The 18,977-nt window shown below is 40.8% G+C and overlaps 1 protein-coding gene across 3 annotated transcripts in view; it reads right to left on the bottom strand.

Moving 5' to 3' along the window:
- LOC311165470 (protein unc-13 homolog B-like) overlaps positions 1-18,419 on the bottom strand; it is a gene marked incomplete at its 5' end in the record, with an annotated part of 207,766 nt that extends 189,347 nt beyond the window's left edge. For 2 of the 3 annotated variants that reach the window (XM_084225439.1, XM_084225441.1), the window contains one exon: positions 18,371-18,392. In XM_084225439.1, the coding sequence (XP_084081565.1) occupies positions 18,371-18,392 (22 nt within the window). Of the gene's footprint in view, positions 1-18,370 lie in introns of all 3 variants that reach the window. The other variant, XM_084225440.1, reaches the window with a different exon arrangement.
- Positions 18,420-18,977: the final 558 nt, after the last annotated feature.

The following is an 18,977-nucleotide window of genomic DNA, read 5'->3' as shown; positions in this document are numbered from 1 at the left end:
AAAAAAAAATTAAATAGTGCTGCAGAAAATATGGGGATTGCAGTTGTGAACAATTTAGGACAGAAAAATGAAACATATCTCAAACACAAACAATTTTACTAGGGAACTACAGAACAGGAAAAGTAGAACTCAAACTATGCCAACTAGTAGAAGGCAACTGTGACAGAGGACTAAAGGCAAAAGGAAAACTAAAGAGGTCTGCAACTGATTCCTTCCTTGACACACACATCGGACTGCTCTCCCAAATTCTTACACCAGCATTTCTCAGGAAAGTAGTACCAGGATGCAAGGTCAGGCTATTGTTGGTTGGTTTGAAAACAGTATTTGAAGTAGAGCAACTAGGACAGGGTTCACAGAGAGGAAGGGAGGGAGGAGATTCACAAAATAACAGGTCCCAAAACGCAGAAGTACCCTCATCTTTGAACTTTTAAGTAAATAATGTTGATTTTACTAAAAAGCTAGCACAGAACAGGATCTACACTGCCAAAATATATACAATACATCACGACCATTCAGGACTGCAGAAGAAATCCAGCATTTTAAAACATGCAGATCATTTTATCCAAAAAAGCCTCAGGAGATCATAACAATAAAATGCTTAAAACATTGATAAGCTATTTGGTAAACCACAGCTCAAATCTTTATTACATTAAACATTAGCACTTAGTGGAACTTCTGCTTTGCAGAAGCTGCAAGAAGTTTACTTACAGCTAATCCCAGAAAAAGCTTCCTGAAAGGCAGTAGGAAGCATTCAATTGATTTCAGATAAAGAGCAGCTGAAATAAGCAGGACATTATTGTTTTTTCTATCCAGGAGGAGAAAAAAAAAAAATGCATTCATGAACCATACAGCCAAGAAAGCTAGAATCAGATGCTGGAAGCAGTAAAAGAAACCAGGAACATGCAGGTCTTGAACTTTATAACCTCCTGAAACAGATCTGCACAGCCAGTGAATCCAGAATGTCAACAGCTTATTAAATATTTTCCAGTTTTTATATTAAATACACTTGGAACCAGAAAAAGTGCAGAAGCTTCTACCTCCAGGCAGCTTGTGCACTGAAACCCTGAACAGGAGAGAGACAAAGTGGCAGCTGAGGAGTGGAACTCCCAAAACCAGAAAGAATACTCTTCCAGAAATTCCCATCACTGCAGATGCTCTTCCAGGCTCTGAGCGTATCCAACCCCCTTTCTCCTGCCTGCATGGTCCCCCAGTTCAGCTGTCAGGCAGAGAGTCTCAGGATACTTCTCTGGCCAGCATAAAACAGACAAATCCCTTGAGTTCAAGTCATCGTTTAGGTGATTACAATGATCAAGAATCATAAGCCATTTTCTGTCTGCTTTGGGACCTGCTGAAATGACAGCCTCCCAGTACCCAGACAAAAATCCTTCCTCTACACAATCCATCTCATTACTGTCCTTAAATGTTTGCTCCAGAGCCCCACAGCCAGTGCTGGAGTCCAAGGTGTTTCCAGCCTGCACACTGCTCGGCAGAGAGCCCTTTACTCACCTTTTCAACTTATCTAGCAACAATCATGATCTCAGTGCAAACCGACAAGTCAATTCTAGCAAGGCAAGAGTCAGCATCTTCAGATGCTTATTCAGAATTGTGCTTCGCTGCTTCATAACCTTCCCACAGACATGTTAAAATGTACCTGTAATTTCACTTTGCTCCTAGCTGTCACCTCAACAGCCTCTTGCCTAAGTCAAAGGCCTGAGCTATGAGACACAGTGGACCATTCAAACTACCTTCATATGGTTTTCTTCACTGAGAAAAGCCTTTGAAGTGTCAGTCCTATTTCTCCACAAAGAATATTCAACAACAACACAAGAATATTCACAAGCAAGGTGCCACAAAGACTCTTTATATTGTCCCACAGATGTTTACCTTCTGGTTACTGCATCTCCCCCTGCCAGCACCATGACAATGCCAGTCAGATTTGTAGTTCATTGCCCCTAAAAACATCGGTTGCTTCAAAAATCTGACATTCTCACTGCTCAAATTAGATGCTGGAGCTCACAAAAACCACCTTGACATCAATGACATCTTGCACTTGGGTCCCAAACCAGATGTCTTCTGCCCTGCAGACCAAGGGGCTCCTTCTACACCTTCAGCAAGAGTTTACACTAAGAGAAACTACACCATGAGAGTGAGGGCTGCAAAACAACACCATTAGCGGGCATCTCATCCATACAAACATCTAGACAATTCCTGGAAAAGAGCATGACAGATGATACAGCAGTACCGACTCTACAAATTAATATGCCCCTAGGCATGGGACCCAGGTGACATTTTTGAAAGTAGTTTCATACAGTCTGTTCTACCCCCAAACCTCCTCCATCACCAACATAATCAATGCTTAAGGGTGCCAGCAATTACAGATGAATTCCACTTTGGTATTTCATCAAAAGCAAGGGGGAATACATGCTTGAGACACCTTATTTCATAGTTTTGCTATATGTATTTGTTGTCACTTGACAGCAGCATCAGATGTTTTAAAGTAGACAGCAGAAGCAAACCCATATTGCTCTGTGTCAAGAAGAAAGGGACTATCAAAGATGCAAGAAGCTTTGCTACCTGTTTGACACAGCAAACAGAACATGGCTTTTTTAAAACTGAAGAGCTTCTTCTCCAGCCACAACATACAAAAGAAAATCCTTCAAATTTTGTGGGGCTGTAAGCAGAGAGCTAAGTACCTTATTACTACCACCACCAGTTCTCAAGGGCAAACACATACACCTCAGCTGACTGAGTAATCCCTCCTGGTTCTGGCTTGACCTAGCACAGGCAGGTGAGCATCACCTCCAACTGATTGGTCTGGATCAGTTATACTTGAGAAGTGGGAAAACACAGACTGAAGTTTTGTTATTATGCGCTTACAAGACTCTGCTTTTGTCCAAAGTTTGCTCTCCAAGGGGCTGGGGAAGCAGTGCAGGGATGGAGAAATGGATTTGATACTATTTGTGTAACAAAACACCTTGCAAAGAGAAAGGAAACTAAGGACTTAGCCAACTTCCCTGATTCCAGAGCTAAATCCACCTATATACATTTACCCTGCAAACATTTAAATCAGTTGCTAAAAAGCACAGCTAGCAGAAATCCTTGCAACATCTATTTCTTCCTTTTTGAGTTGACCAACACAGACACATTTCTGAAGATCCATGAAGTTTCTGCGCAGCAGCTGCTTTGAACTGAGCAGTGAGGACAGGAAGAAAATCTCTTATTCAAATCACAGAGATTATAAAAGGTTAATCCTCCTGACGCTGGCAATACAGACAGCTCTGTCAGGCGACCTGGTTCCCCAACCAAGAGGTGAACTAAGCAGTAATCCAAGCTGCCACGCCTCTCCAATATTCTCCTGCAGCCTTAATATTATTAGTCAAAAAACAGCTTGGGTATAGTGTACTAGAGCGAGTTATTGCGTGTCTGACTCTCCCCAAAGATACATTCTGTTAGACTGTGCTTTGGTACTTTGCCTTAAGGGGTTCCCTACAGGTTACTGATTTCTCCTCAACTTCTTAGCTGTTTTATGATCAGAAAAGACAGCATCCTACTCCCAAATCTGTGCTTTATGGTGGAAAAAAAAAAAACATCAACCAAATCTTACAGAATTTTTAAATGTATAAGATATGTACGACTGGGGGATTACAGAATAGTAAAGGAGGCTTCCAATTTTCAGTGGCATAATAGCCCTTCTTTCAAATTCTGCAAGGTTCAGAAATACATTATTTTAAGTTAGTGGCAGAAATATATTCTTTTAAGTTAATGGAAATGCCTTAATTGATTAAGGGAACAAAACCCACACTACTAAATTTTACACAAAACAGACTGCAACTTACATATGCCTCCAGCTGCCAAAGACTAAGGAAATATGCATAATGAAAGCCATATCCTTGCAGCAGAAGGCAGGAAAAGAGATAGACTGATAATGTATCAAGTCTGCTAGGAGCCAGTCTGAGCTGGTAAACTGACTTTGATGACAAAGCAACAGCTCAACTAGTTTAAAATAAAAGTGTCAGTGAGGGAAAAAAAAACCAAAGAGCAAATAAAAAATTATTTTAAAACTCCAAACATAGCGAAAACCCCTTAATAGTAATTCATAAACCAAATGAATGGAGAAAATGGTTTCTTCAGGTTTGAGGGGGGTGGGTAGGTGTATTTATTTTGAAAAAAGATACACCTCTCTGCAGAATCATTTCTTCCAAGACACAGAGCACATGCATCTTCTGCTCAGACATTGTACACAGATGTAAAGGCCACTTAAATTACTAGAATCTTGCCAGAGTTATTAGGTCAAATCACACAGCCTGGTCACAGCCAAGGTAACAGCTGCTAGAACACAAGTACTGTGGTACCAAAGAGGAAAGAGCAGAAATGACAGAACAAACCCACCTGTGCACTTGTCCTTTGGCGTGTGCTTTTCACCTGTCAACAAAAGTCACCTGAACAGTCTCCCCAGTGACTCAGGTTTCTACACTCCCTGTTCAGACTTAGTGTAAACAAGATGCACCCTGGAAAAACAGTTGCTGACTAACCTGACCAGTAGTGATTGCTACCTAATCACAGACTTGGTCTGTTTTCTGGTAGTTTTGATTTAAGTTACAGGATTGCAAGCACTCAGCCAACTGGAACACAGCTACTTGTGAAGCAGGACTGAGCACAAGTCCTGAAAGGCACGGAGATTAAAAAATAGTACTAACAAATATCACTGTTCAACTTCAGTAGTATAGCATATTAACCAAAAGAGAAACTCAAAAATAAAGCAACAGCCCATTTGTGGTGTATTCAGTAAATTCTTATATATAATTTTTTAAACAAAAACATCCTGCCATCCTAGAGTAAATGATAAACTTCCATGAAAAACAGCACCTGTGTTTTCCACACCGAATAATGAAGATTGGTCTAGCATGAAAAATATTTTAAAGTAAAATATTAATAAAATCTTATTATTATGTTACTTAATATTTACCTGTTTGGCATCACAAACTAGAGAAAATATTAGTATCTAGGAGACAGAAATAAGTTTGACTGTAACAATTAAGAAAGAGTAGAAGAACTTGTTAGGGTATGAATTATGGTGTAACTGAATGAGATTCCAGACAGGAACAGGAAACCTAATAAAAAAACACTGTTAGCAAACTATACCTCTGGCAGTCTGATTTTAATCTTCACATTCACAAACTGCTCAGACAATACTGGTTCCTGGAGGACACCCACAAATTGCAGAAATAGGACAGTCAGATAAATTGCCATCTAAAAGAGCCGCACCTCACAAACACATTAGCATTCACCTGCCCATACTTTTCAAAACACTGTTTCAAAACATCATGTATAGAAAGAACTGAATCCTAAGATGGTCTTACTACTGACAAGGAGTGTCCTCAAGACTGCTCCCTTGAAAGCCATGCTGCTTGCTTGCATTTCGATCTCCATAAACAACGAGGTGAAAATACACCAGGTTAAATTAAGAATCAAAACCATTAACCAAAATAAACAGCCTGAGGTAAGAATCAAGTAAAAGCAAGTTCCTTCACATGTAGGTTCTTTTCCTTATTATTAACATTTATAAATAAGGAAGATACCATGTCAAAATTTTACCTCAATATACAGTTTGTCTATTGCAATTTGTTGTCAGAACAGTAACACACTGCACAAGTTAACGCAGTGAGGATCACAAGACTGGAAGGGTCCAAACTCTAATGCTGCTTCTCCCAACACCTGGACCACTTACACCATTCAAAATCATTCCTACTTTCTACCCAACACTCTAATTAATGGCATGTGTATGCCTTCTGTATCTTATGTCAACACTATTCCCCCTCTCTATGTTTTTCCTCAATCCATGTTTAATTTCCTGATGTTTTTAATGGACACAAGTTACAGATCCCATCAGCTTCTGTTTACAAGCATGGTGCAGAGACACAAGGACTCCCCAACATCTCTCAATAAGTTTCACATCTCTCAGCAATGCTTGTCATTTGCCTCTTAAGTATATAGTTTTTTTACAGAACATCAACTCATTTTCATTCTCATTCTCCTCAGGGAGTCCTTCCTGCATTGTATTTATTTGCTTCAAAATTTACTATGTAATTAGGACTTCTCTTAAGAACAGCTTTGACACACACATTTGTATTCTTTCTTGTCATGACACAAGTTGAAGACAGGTATCTGCTTCTCCCACTAGTCTTAGTAACATTACCAGCTTCTGCTACAGCCAGCTCCTTATCCTCTTTACAATCTTTTGTCAATTTCTATTTTCTTTAAAAAGAAGTCTGCTATAGGATTTGTGAGATATTACAGAAGTACAAATAGATGCATGCTTTCATGTAGAAATAAGAAGCTAGCCCAAACAATTTTCTTCTCACAAACCCATGTCACATTTCATACGATACCCTTCCATATTGTTTCCACCTGTCTAAAATAATTTTATTATTCTCTCCTAACAGTTTATTTTAAACTTTCCATGTTGTCATAGTCCTCCCTGCTTTTGAAGTCAAGATCCATATTTATCCACATTTATCATGCATCTCCTTTATCTTCCCACCTATACACAGAAACCACATCTATTCCTCTCCAGTTAGGCAATGTCAGCGCTTGTTTGTAGCCACAGTTAAACTTCTGCTGGCAGAATTCAGATTTAAAGTGTTGCATGTTTCAGCACTCTGGGATACAGACTACCAGACTCAAATGCAGGATATTACAATTTTTTCTCCCATGCTTGTGCATCATTTTCAGTTTCATAAGAAACAATTCCTATAGTCCAGGGACCATACCCAGCCATCTTTACACTTCCCCTGTTCCCATGCACAGAAGTCTGATACCTCCCCCTTTGGAGGCTGGCTGTTTCCCCTTTTCATGTGACCAAAGTGCCTTCTGTTACCTGTTTTATTACCACTTGCAAGATGCCACCTTGTCTGCTGAGGTGGAAGCCCCTGCCTTAGCCTAGGACTTTCTGATACTCAACATACACCTTCCTCTACAAACTTTTTTTTTACCCACACCTCTCAGAGGTTCTCTGTTTGCTCAGCATATCCTGACGTAATGAACAGGTGAATCATCAGCTCTGGGGTAATTTCCTAGGTGGAGCCTTTTCTGTTATTTGAGATGCAAATATTTACCCCTGTAGCTTCCCTGAATTTCCTGCCCTCCTCGGTATCCAACCTCCTCACTTCACCAGAAAGCTTCTTCAGCTTCCCTGGAGGGTTGACAGTTACTAACCTACATATTCATCTATTTACCTTAACTTAGCTTCAGCTGTGATCATTCAAACCAAGTTCACTTCCATGTCCAATTTCCCTGAAGCATCTTCTGTGCCTGTCAAAGTCACACCTACAGTTCACTCCATGAGTTTTATGGCTGTAGTCACTGTCTGATGGTGAAACTGTCAAATAACACAGATCCCTATACCCCAGGAACAACCAGCAGGATATATTCTCTGCTGTGGGGAGTCAGTCTTTCACAGTGAGAACATCCATAAGAACTTCACTCTAACCATGTTATGAGATTTTTACCCACATTTAAATCCTGGACTACGTGCAGTAGATCTCTTGTGCTATCACAGCAAAATCTCTTATCAGCTCTTCCCAAAGCAATTTCAGCCCAGCTGGTTCTCTTTTATCCACGCTAATGCTGCTTTACAATTTTGCATCACCAAACCACAGTGGAATTTTCCCAGTCACCTCTATTCCTCTCTTTCTAGAGTAGGAAAGCCCTTCCAACATCTCTGTTCCCCTCATAACCCCCACTCCTGTGACTCCTGCTAACCTTTTGGGGGCTAGTTCTGAGTTCTAAACTAACAGCCTCCTTCCCACCACCTTAGCCACAAGCTTCCCATCCTGCTTTATAACACAAATGTGTTTGCATCTTCTAGAAAAACTAACTCAACAGTACTAATTCAAATGTTTTACATTATTTACTTCATAAAACTGTACATTTGTCATGGATCCAGTAACCCCTATTTCATCTGCAGCACCAGCTCTTCACGACATTCTGTGAGGAAAAAGAAATATACAATGCAGGGCCCCCAGGAAGAGTGCACAGGGTTAACTCATTTATATTCAAACCTCTGTTGCGAGCAACTCTTCTCCAATACAGCCTGAGCATCTTTCTACATTTTTGACTAAAGTGTCAGGTTTATACAGAACAGTAACTTCAAACTCAAGTTCACAACAGAAGTAAAAGGTCTGTCAGTCGAGCTCCGGTAAACCACACTCCTGCCACCAAGCGAAAGTGTAACAATACACTGATTTAAAACTGAGATCTATTAGGGCATGGCATGTCTTGATCTCTTTTTAACCATGGAAAAATATGTAAACACTTGTCATTACAGTCAGATTACTCATCATATAACATCCACTTGCCTCTACTCAAGTAACAGACTTTACCAAACTCTGTTTTTTCCAATCCTTAAGTACTGGAAGGGCAAGGAGTACAACTTTCATAATAGCTTCTCCAACCTAAGGAAAGGCACACCAGATTGTGCTGTTCTTATGCTGAAGCTAATAAACCATTTCAGCATAAAAAGCAGAAATTCATCACATAAGGTAATCAACATAAAGCTATCAAGAACCATAGAAAATCCTTCATCAATTTTAGTTCAGAATCTGATCTTTTTCTGTTAAGACTCTAGGTTGTTACATTTAAAAAATACTATGTATTACAGAGGGTCATACTAGATGATTACAACAAGCCATTCTGGCCTTATAACTATGGAGTTCCTAAGCAGTTAATCTCCTCCAAAAATCTCCTACTAAAATGGAGTATACAGAGACTCCACTTACTCAATTTGATAGCTCAAAATCTAATAAAATTCTGCACATGCAGTAAGTTATACCAGGTGGGAAAGGCTGAAATAAAACTGTTTCATGCCCATTTTTCCCTTCCTACCAATCCATATCCACGTTGCATGCCAAATTCAAGTCACACACTACAAGTTTAGGTTCAGATCAGAAGCTCAAAACTGGGGGATGTCCTAACCCCAAAATATTGAGAGTTTCATTTAAAACCATTACTTTATTAATCTATGAAATAGGATTATGATTTTGGAAAGGTCAGAAATCCCAAATCCAAAAACAAAGGCAATCTCAGCTTTCTAGTAATTTATGACTTCTCTGACTCTCAAAGCCAAGCCACATGCATCAAGAGGCCAAACAATTTCCTGAAAAATACCACCTGGTTGCCTTTAAAGAAATCTTACAATGAAGAATAACACATTAAATTTGGAAGGGGTAAAAATGGGGAACAACAATTTTCTAGGATGTGTGCAGTAGTTTACTAAGCAGTCAAATTCCTTCTTCACACAAAGCTGACAAACTACCTTGGCACTGTGTGTCTGGTACTCCTGGCCCTATAGGAAGAAATAATTACTGAAGATTTGCACAACAAGGATTTGTAGCTCTCCAGTGTGCAACTGCAGCTGTAACACTCCACAAGGACTTTGTTTGCAAAAGACTGAGGTTGTTGGAACAGAAGAGTATGTGATAACTACAAGCAAATAACCACAGGTACTGAAATCCCTGGACATTTTCTGAAAACCTGTTCTGAAGTTTTATACAAGTCTTTAGGAAAGGAAAATGTCTCTAAAAGGTTTCTATCTAGAAATTCAGTATTTACATACTCATCAGCTTTATGTTGATTATCATAGATGACGAATTTCTAGTTTTTATGCTGAAATGGTTCACTAACTTTAGCATCAGAACAGCAGAAGTTGGTGTGCCTTTCCTTAGATTGGAGACACTATCACTAAAGTTGTACTCCTTGCCATTCCAGTACTTGAGGATTGGGAAAAATTGAGTTTGGTAATGACGCTGGATAAAAGCCATACATATCCTTCAGAACATGTTCTAGGTGATGCAGCTCCTTCACAGTTCCCTTTTCCTTATCCAAGCACACCTGAATCCTTGGCACATGGACTGCAGCACTGTGCTGCCCAGACAGCTCAGAAAAGTGAAAGCTTTCATGGGCCACCACATTTAGCTCCAGATCCAAAATCCTTTCAGCAGATGCCAACAAAGACAACAGCAGGTTGGTTATATGGTGCAGATTTTGCCTGAACAGACCAGCAACCCAAAAGTGAAGGGACAAAGCATGTTGGGGTTTTTTTTAATGATGTTTTTTAAACTGAGTATTACTACATTGGCCTGAGCAGACAAAACAGAAGTGTGCCAATACTCAGATGCATAATTCTGCAGTTATTTTATACCTAATAATTAGGTCTCTATGGTGGAAATGATGGAGTCTGTTTAGCAGAGCATTTAGGTTGTAAAGATTTAAGAGAGTTAAGTCACAAGAGCTTTAAGTAATAAGGTTAAAACCAGTATACCTTAAAGGGACACGGTCAAGGCCTGAAGCCAAATTTCTTTTCAAACTCGCCAACAGATTTAGGCTAGAGATTATCTTGAACAAGACACCTCCTCTTATACTTCATCAGACAAGATATCCCAGTCCAATTCACTTTCCATTTATACAGTTTGCTCAACTGCAAGGAAGAGCATCAAGAAACTGAGGTCAGCACAAAGCTGTTGAAATGCCACATCTTCTTTATGTTTTTTAATGCTCCGACTCCCCAGACGCAGGCAATCCGTAAGGGGACAAAATCAGGATTTTTAATTCCTTTAACATAGTTCCTATGCCATGCATCCTGCCCAGCAATTTTAAGATTTTTACAAACTTAAGTGTGGCCAGCCGTATTAAATCCAGCAAACAAAGCAGACAACATTTACTCATATCTGACACTGCCTCAATTTAATTTTCTCTCAGCACATGGTTTCCATGAACTGAACCTCTCTCAGCATATACTTCCTTGGTGAACTCATGGACCCACATACCACAGGGGTCTGTCCAAAGCCCACCCCAGCTATTCTGACAAAAGGATGAACATGCACACAAGAGCAGTATGGCAGAGGGAACATAAACTAAGCCACAACCATTAGTTGGCAGCATTCCCTTTCATTTTTAGGATGCCCACACATAGCTATCAGAGGCAGCATTCCTGGCGGTACTGTGCTCCAATTCCTTGCCACTTTCTACAACAGCAGGACATGAATCCAAGCCATAATATGGCACTTAGTAAGTTCAACCAGCATCAGTCAAAAAAATTCCTCAGCTGAGGACTTATCATCTAACTTGATCCTCTAGCCACAGCTGGTCTTTTGCACCCCACACTACACAAGGAGGGAAAGGCTCCTAAGATCTGTACGTACTCAACATTTTGGGTTTTTTAAGTGTAATTATTCAATTATTCAAAGTTCATAATGGGGAAATACCTTAAAAGAACAGTAAGAAATCTGTCTTGAAAGCCTGGTGAAGGAGTTAGATGTCTTTAGTGTGCTAGAGATGCATTAGATGTTTACGATGCACCAAGTAAATCACATTTGCATCTTCTAATGAAATTATCAACCAGAGATTTCTCAGGTTTTTTTTTTTAAATCTGGATCTTCCCAGCTGAAATAGACATATAGATGCACATAATGTATTTCATAATATATTTAGCTGAAATCTGCTCATCACAGAAGATAGCAGTACTCATATAAATATGACAGTTAAACAGAGAAATGCTGAAGAGCTCATATGCCTGCCAGTACTGCTTCAGTTCTTTCAAAACTTGCAAATAGAATTCCAACTCAACAACTGTTAAACAGGCAGAACTGTTTTGGATCACCACTCCCATTTTCTTCTACAAAGCAATTATATAATAGTTACCTGCAGTAGCTGTGATCAAATCAAATAAAACATGGGCTGTCCAAAAACAATCCCTAGCAATACACGAGAGACATTTCAGAGGGAATTAATTTCACAACGTTGAGCCTAATTACTACCAATTGACTAAGAATAAATATGAACCAAAACCATCATAATCAGATTAGGAATCATTTATTAGGTGTTTTCCAGGGGACCAAAAAGCCACTACTCCTCAAGCAAGAAGGATAGCTGAATTCCATTCCACCTCAAAGAGCTACAAAGCCATGGTAAAATACAGGAAAGAACCTGTATTGACACAGGTTGTGTGGCCCAAGATGTAGAAAGTTAAATGCATGGAAAAGCAAGAGACTTAACAAAAAATCTGAATAGAGACAAAACACCAACAAGGGTATTGGCCTCCCAACTCATCAGCTGATTTAACTGCTGATGGTGAAAAAGCATTAAGCCTCCCATAAACATGTGCCACATGCTCAGGAAGAGGCAAGCACTTGTGAGATCAGGTACTTTCCAGCCCAAGGCGAGTGAAGATAATGTTAAATATTCAATGTGCAAGTAATAAAAATCAGGTGGTCTAAAAAACTGCAACTTGCATGTAATTGAAGTAGTCTGTAGCCCAACAACCTTTGTTTTAAATGCATCCAGAGAGATTAGAAAAGAGGCTCCAAAAAGAGCAGAGTATTACACCCAAGGTGACACTCAGAGCACACCTATAGAAGGTTAGGTACCTACACATCACTGAGCACTCCAGACAAATGTCTGAAATGTCTAAGGAGTTAAAGTTCTGGTGAAGAAAAAGGTGACTACTATTCAGCACCAGCTTGGAAAGACTGATCCAAACTGTACACACATGGAATTTTCTGAGACACACAACTCACTTAGGGTAGAACAGTGTCTCGATAAAGTGAAAAATTACATAGTAGGGTGGGTATCCATTGAAACAGTAATAGAGAGTCACTTGAGAGGCTGGCCATGATCAGCGATGTTTCCTGTCCCAAAGCGTGCCATATTTCACTCTTTCTCAACTGGGTATTTACCACTTACACAAAATCAAGCAGGACACAGAGGCCAGTCAAAAGGCAAATAATAAAAGCAGAATTATGCACAGTAGCCTTGTCAGGTACAAGAAGAGCCCAAGAGAAAAAAAAAATCCATCTGAAATCTTTCTAAATGCAAAGAGAGCTGATCCAAACACCCAGGATATACCTATGGAATAGGAATCCGTGTCACAGAAAGCATCTGCCAAATTTTACAGGTGACAGTTTACAAGCAAAACACTTCAGCAAAGCTCTTGGTAAACATGGCTAAAGCAGGCACAGATAAGCACACACCAACAATACAAGTAAAGCAGATTTTAGTTCTCTATTTAACAATGATTATATCAACACAACTATATTAAATGCAATTTCACTACTAAACGAACTTTTGAAGTACCGTCAGAAAGTAAAAGCAGCAAAGAAAAGCAAATCCAAGTGCTAAAGAGAAACCTTTTAAACTCCTGACTCCAAAAATCGTTTTGTCAAACAAGAGGCAAAACCAGCAAACTGCTTACATACACTTCCACCCCAAGAAAATGCCAGGGATTAACCAGTAAGCTCTAACATAAGAAAGAGGCAGAGTTAGTGAAGACCCTACACACTTTCAGAGCAGCTCCAAATCTGCTTGCAAGACTACACAGGGAATTATGAGAATGAAAAAGTAACTGAGAAAGAGTTATTAGACACATCCCTCCAGTTCTTCTTGCTGGAAGAGCAGCAAGAACAGCTTTTATAGAGTGATAAAAGTATTTTTCAAAACACCCAGTAAAATTTGATCACAAGGCACAAAAAAATAACCAGGAAGAAGTTTCAAAGGAGATATATAGGAAGATGATTTGCCATCAGACATATGCATTTCACATGCATTCAAGTCAAGTACTTGAAATAAGGTCCTGGATTAAAAAAGCAGTTTAATTTGCTCGGACTTTCATTGCTGCTGTGTAAGCTGCAATTAGATCTTGGATGGTTAAGAGTTTAAAATTAGGTTCTTTCAGCATTTAGATTAAATGCAGCACTTTATTGCATATTAAAAGAGAATGCTAATAACAACTTTAACAAGTTAGGCCTCGCAGATCCCACTCTGAAGGAGTCAGCTCAGAGTACCACACCATGAGAACAAGACAGAAGCAGACACTATTCAAATTCAGGATGCATCTCTGTACCAGGATGCATCTCTGTACCTTCCCTTCATCCCACTGAGAAATACAGGGAGATTTCAAGTAGTTCATAGTCCCCTAAATACCTAAAAAGTAGATTCCACACTGCACGAACAGTGCCCAAAGCTGAAAGGGTGAGGATTTTAAACAGGAAATCAGATGATCACCCATGCAACAAAAGCCAGACATGGTTTGCAGGTTTTACTGAGCAACAGAAAAAGCTAGAAATCTTAAAAAGTTCTCTTCAATCACACCTTTATAAACCTAAAGCTTAACTCTCAACACAAAAATGCTCTTTTAGTAAAGAACGCTTCTATCTTAGCCTTATTACCCAAATTTCTAACGCACTTCATTGTGCTCCAACACTACCTACACTGGTAACTTCCTGACTAAGGACAGCTAGAGAAATGGAGTTTGTAATAGTCACACAGCAAATTCCAAATGAACCATTATGTTATTTTAATATCCTAGTGCTATAACCCTGCACTTCTGCTGCTACTTTTAAATGTTCAATTCTTCATCATTTTGACCTACAAAAAGGTGGATATGGGTTTTTTTTTTTCAATTCCACAACGCTTTCAGAACAGTCATAACAGCAAGCCAGAAGCATTGCATTCAGTCTTTCAGAGAACACTGAGGTAAGTTGAGGCCATTACATCAAGGTAGGGGAAAAATCCTTTAAAGAGAAGTTCCTGGTGCTTGGCCACTTCTAGGTAAAGGTATTTCTAAGTACACTGCAAGATTGAACATGTTTTCATTTCTTTTTCATTTCTTTTATCATTAACATCCATTTCCATTTTCCTTCTTTGCTTCCTTCTCTTGGATGTCAACACAGTTCAATTCAGTACTGGAGTGCAAATTTTTCTGGCAATACAGGGATGGACAGTTAAGTTCTTGGAGTGATATTCCAACACTCCAGCTGTTTTGACAAAAATGTCACAAGCTCTTCTAATTCTTCAGTGGAGCCACAAGATAAACATTAGGCAAACAAAAAAAAAAAAAAATCACTCCTAACCTCCAGCTAATGTCATTTCACACAGCAGTCAACTTGAAATTCTAGAGTGCAAGAGCTCACCCAAGTCATTCTTCCATGTAACTCCGGCAGCCAAATCTCACACAGATAGCAGGCCCCAAGACAAAGGCATATTACACAAAAGCACTATGACCTTTATGGGACTAAGTCAGGTACTGTACACAGGGATGAGGGAAGAACCCCACTGCCAACATTCTTGGCCTGATAATTATCAGGTGGACCAGGTAAGTCAAACACTTTGGAATAGAGTGACAGTGAAGATACAGCTTAAGCTGCTGTGAAGCAGAGAGGAGAAAAATGAGAAGAGAGCCATCAGTCTTGAGACAGCAAGGGCTGGGAACAAAGGATGCAATAAAAGTGAGCAGGTGAAAGGGCATGAACTACGTGCCAGGACAATGATAAACAGGGCCAGTGACCGAGTGATCCAGCCTCAGCAGGGTCCACTTTGCTATGACCCCTGCAAGCTGTGCTGAGACCGCAGTTATTCCCATCACCAAGTCAGGAGACAGGAAAGACCAGGAAAATAAATTTTATCTAATTTAGATGTGGGGTAAAATCAACAGTTACAAGAGAAAGCCAAGAAAATTAACAATGCAAGACTGATGTGAAAAACTAGACTGCTTCCCTGGGATTAGTTTTATTTAATATGTACTATTTTCACAAATACAACACTAAATGCAAACTAATAAAGCAAACTATGCCAAGAGAAGATTATCAGACATAATCCAGACACAGCTGCTCTGAACAGGAGTGTATGCAACCTCTCTTGCACTTAAGCAGTGGAATCAAAATACAAAGAAGACTCCTAAAAGCCTCAACCATGTAATATTCAGGACTTCTTTTCTCCTTCACTTCACTTACACTCACTGCATATTTTCCTGCTTCCAAAGAAATGCTTAATTTGCTCCTACAACAGCCCATTATCACTGGCTTATTTCACACATACCCTGAACTGTTGCAGACAAACCCAGACTCACAATTCCTCTGAGCTTAGATTTTCTGTCAGGTGTTTCCTATTTCTATGGCAGATACAGCTCAATGATTCTGAAAAAAACAGAACAAAGCAAACAAAATACACCAAAGAAACAAACAAAAAATGCCACAGAACAAAACAACAACAAATAAAACCAGCAACAAATCAAAACAAATAAACAAGAGGGAAAAAAAGAAAAAAACCATGCACACAAAAAATTATTTGTTCTCCAAGAAAGTAAGGGAAATGTAGCACTTGACATCAAGAAGACATATGCTAGCTGGTCTTTCAGGAACAAAGGCAGTACCCAGACATGTTTAGTCACAAACACTGAGCACTGTTTTAGATTAGTGATTCATTAAAATACTATTAATGCACACAATACAAGGAGGGTGGAAAATAAATCAATAAATTAAAACACTATCTTTCTGACTGGCAGGCTTCTTGTGACGCTGACACTTATGGCTTTTTCCACATTTTACTTTATACAGAAAGCTGCAATCCAGATGCTATTAACAGTGTCCCAATCACCTACATTTATTCCATGGGGGTTTTTGTTGTCTTTCTTTGTTAGTCTCAGCTCTATACCATCCAACCCCACACTACTATGTACTTATATGTGTACCATTTTGAATAGGAAAAAAAACAACTTTTCCAACTTTCTTACTAACAGCTCACTGCTGTCTCAACAAGATTAGTTCATCTCAATGGAAAGGTAAAAGAATCAAGAGAAGTGCCATTATGTTGGCCTTTTTTAAAAAAGTAACAATGAAGCTGCTCCTCCTTGCCCCGGTTGTTTTATCTCAGCTCCTGGTATCTGTTTTGTTTTTCACACTGCTCCACCTCAACATATTTCCATATCATGTTAGATGATTGCTTCTTGTGAGAGCTCATCAGCTCATCCTTTCAGTCATGCCTATTTCAGAAAACATGTTTCTTGACGTTTAGTAAATTGACTACATTCTGCAATCTTACAATAAAGTTGTTCAGTATCATCCACTTAAATGAATTCTGGTGTCTTCTACCGTCTTCGCACAGCAGATGGAAATGGAAGATAAAATTTTCACAGTAAATCTTCACACAAAGTCACCAGCCATCTCAAATTTCTTCTTTAGCTCTTCACACAAACAAAGAATAAATGAAACACAAGAGCACACCATTCTAGGCTCCTGAAATGCTTCTGTCCTAAAAACTGTACAAATCAAGAATAAACACCTTGAAAACAGAAGACAGTTTCAGCAGCTCATTCAGTTTGTGCTCTTTCACTATTCCTCACTAACGGCATGTAAATACATTCTTAAGATAATCAGCTTCAAGTGATATCAAACCCACATTACTTTAAAGGACACTCTGAAAACATTTTGAGGATGGGCCACCAACAAGAATAAAAAAAACCCTGTAATACACATAGGAATCCTTTGGCTAGTAAGACTCCACTTCAAAGAAGAGATTTTGGCAAAACCTTCAAAATGGGCTACACAAGTCTGCACTTCACAGTTTACACATATGTGTACGAAAAGCATATTTAAGATAAACTTTGCACTTGTGCAGCTCTCCTAATCCCTTAAACACAACATGTGTTCAATAAAAGGGCTGAAACTTAATCCAGAAACACTCTCCAAAAGCAGCGCTCTCCCCAAAAGAACACATCTGAAGATGCTCTGTTGGGCATCTTACACCATCACCGACACAGGGCTTTTGACTCAAAAGAGTGACGAACAGCTGGACAAGGCACTGTTATCAATTAACCTGTGCGTGTAAAAGAAGAGCCGAACTGCCAGCAGTGCCAGTTTTTTTATCATTCCTGGCAAAGGAGCTGAGAACATTAAAACTACACTTTTAAGCCGCAGGGCACGGCTGCGCTCGGGGACGCCCGGTGACCGCGGCGTTCAGTGCAGGGAGACACGTCCCAGTAGCGTGAGCCCTGGCAGATGGTTTCCCCCACGGATTTCTTTATCATTATATTTTAGCACAAGGCAGCAAGAAATGGGAAACCAGAAACAGCACTATAATCCACTGAGCAGAGAAAGTGCCGGCTTCCCGCAACCTGTTCAGCAAGGAGGCGAGGCTCGATAGCAGGATGAGGAGGTAATTAGGAATGTATGCGAAATAACAATGCAGGCTCTAAGGCGAGTGTACGGAGTGACAGCAGCCTGCTTCCTGCCCGCGCCGTTCACTGGGCGATTCAACTCGTGTCCGAGCCAACTCCCAAAGTCAGCCACGGCTCCTCCCGGGGCTCCGCACCTCCCCGGCCGAGACCGCCGCTCCTGGACCCGCACCTGCTCCCTCTACATGCGGCACCTCCGGCCCAGGGGTGCAGGTGGCGGCCCGGGCCGCGGCCGTCCGCAGCTCAGACTGGAAACACCGGCACGCCCGTCCCTGCCTCCAGGGAGGCTGAAACCCACTTCCCCCAGGACAAAGCCAAACCCTGCCCAGGCGTGTCCCCCCGCTCCGCCGCCGCCGCCGCCCCGCTCACCTCGCACGCAGAGCAGCGACATGGCGGCCCCGGCAGCCGCCCCCGGCTCTCCTCATGCCGCCCCGCGGACACCGGGCGGCGGCGGCGCCTCAGCCGGGGCGGGGCTGTCCCGCCGGGGCAGGGCCGAGTGACGACGGACGCGTCAGGGGGAGCTCGTGGCCGGCCGGGCAGGCTGCGCTCGGGCGCGGGGCTTTGCTGCTTAGGCTCTCTTCTTTTCAGGCTTTTGTTTCGCTCCCGAAAGGTGAGGGAACTCGATGGAGGAGGAACGCCCTGGATGTGTCTTCGCGGGAGTGCTCGGACAGGTTCTGGTGTGCTAGCGTAAGAATTATGGAATTTGTTGAGAGCGACCCTTAGGGATCATTGAGTCCAGCTCTTGGCCCTGCACAGTTCAACCTGAAAATCCCACCATGTGCCTGAGAGCATTGTTCAAACGCGTCTTGAACTCTGTCAGACTTGGTGCTGTGCCCACTTCCCTGAGGAGCCTGTTCCAGTGCTCACCCACTCTCTGAGTGAAGAACTTTATCCCAAAATCCAACTAAAACCTTCCCTGACACAACTTCAGGCCATTCCCTCTGGTCCTGTCACTGGAGAGAACAGATCAGTGCCT

This window comes from Fringilla coelebs, assembly GCF_963513975.1.
Source record: "Fringilla coelebs genome assembly, chromosome: Z".
Lineage (NCBI taxonomy): Eukaryota > Metazoa > Chordata > Aves > Passeriformes > Fringillidae > Fringilla > Fringilla coelebs.
Note: the sequence above shows the minus strand (reverse complement) of the source record. Positions and strands in the feature narration are given on the sequence as shown.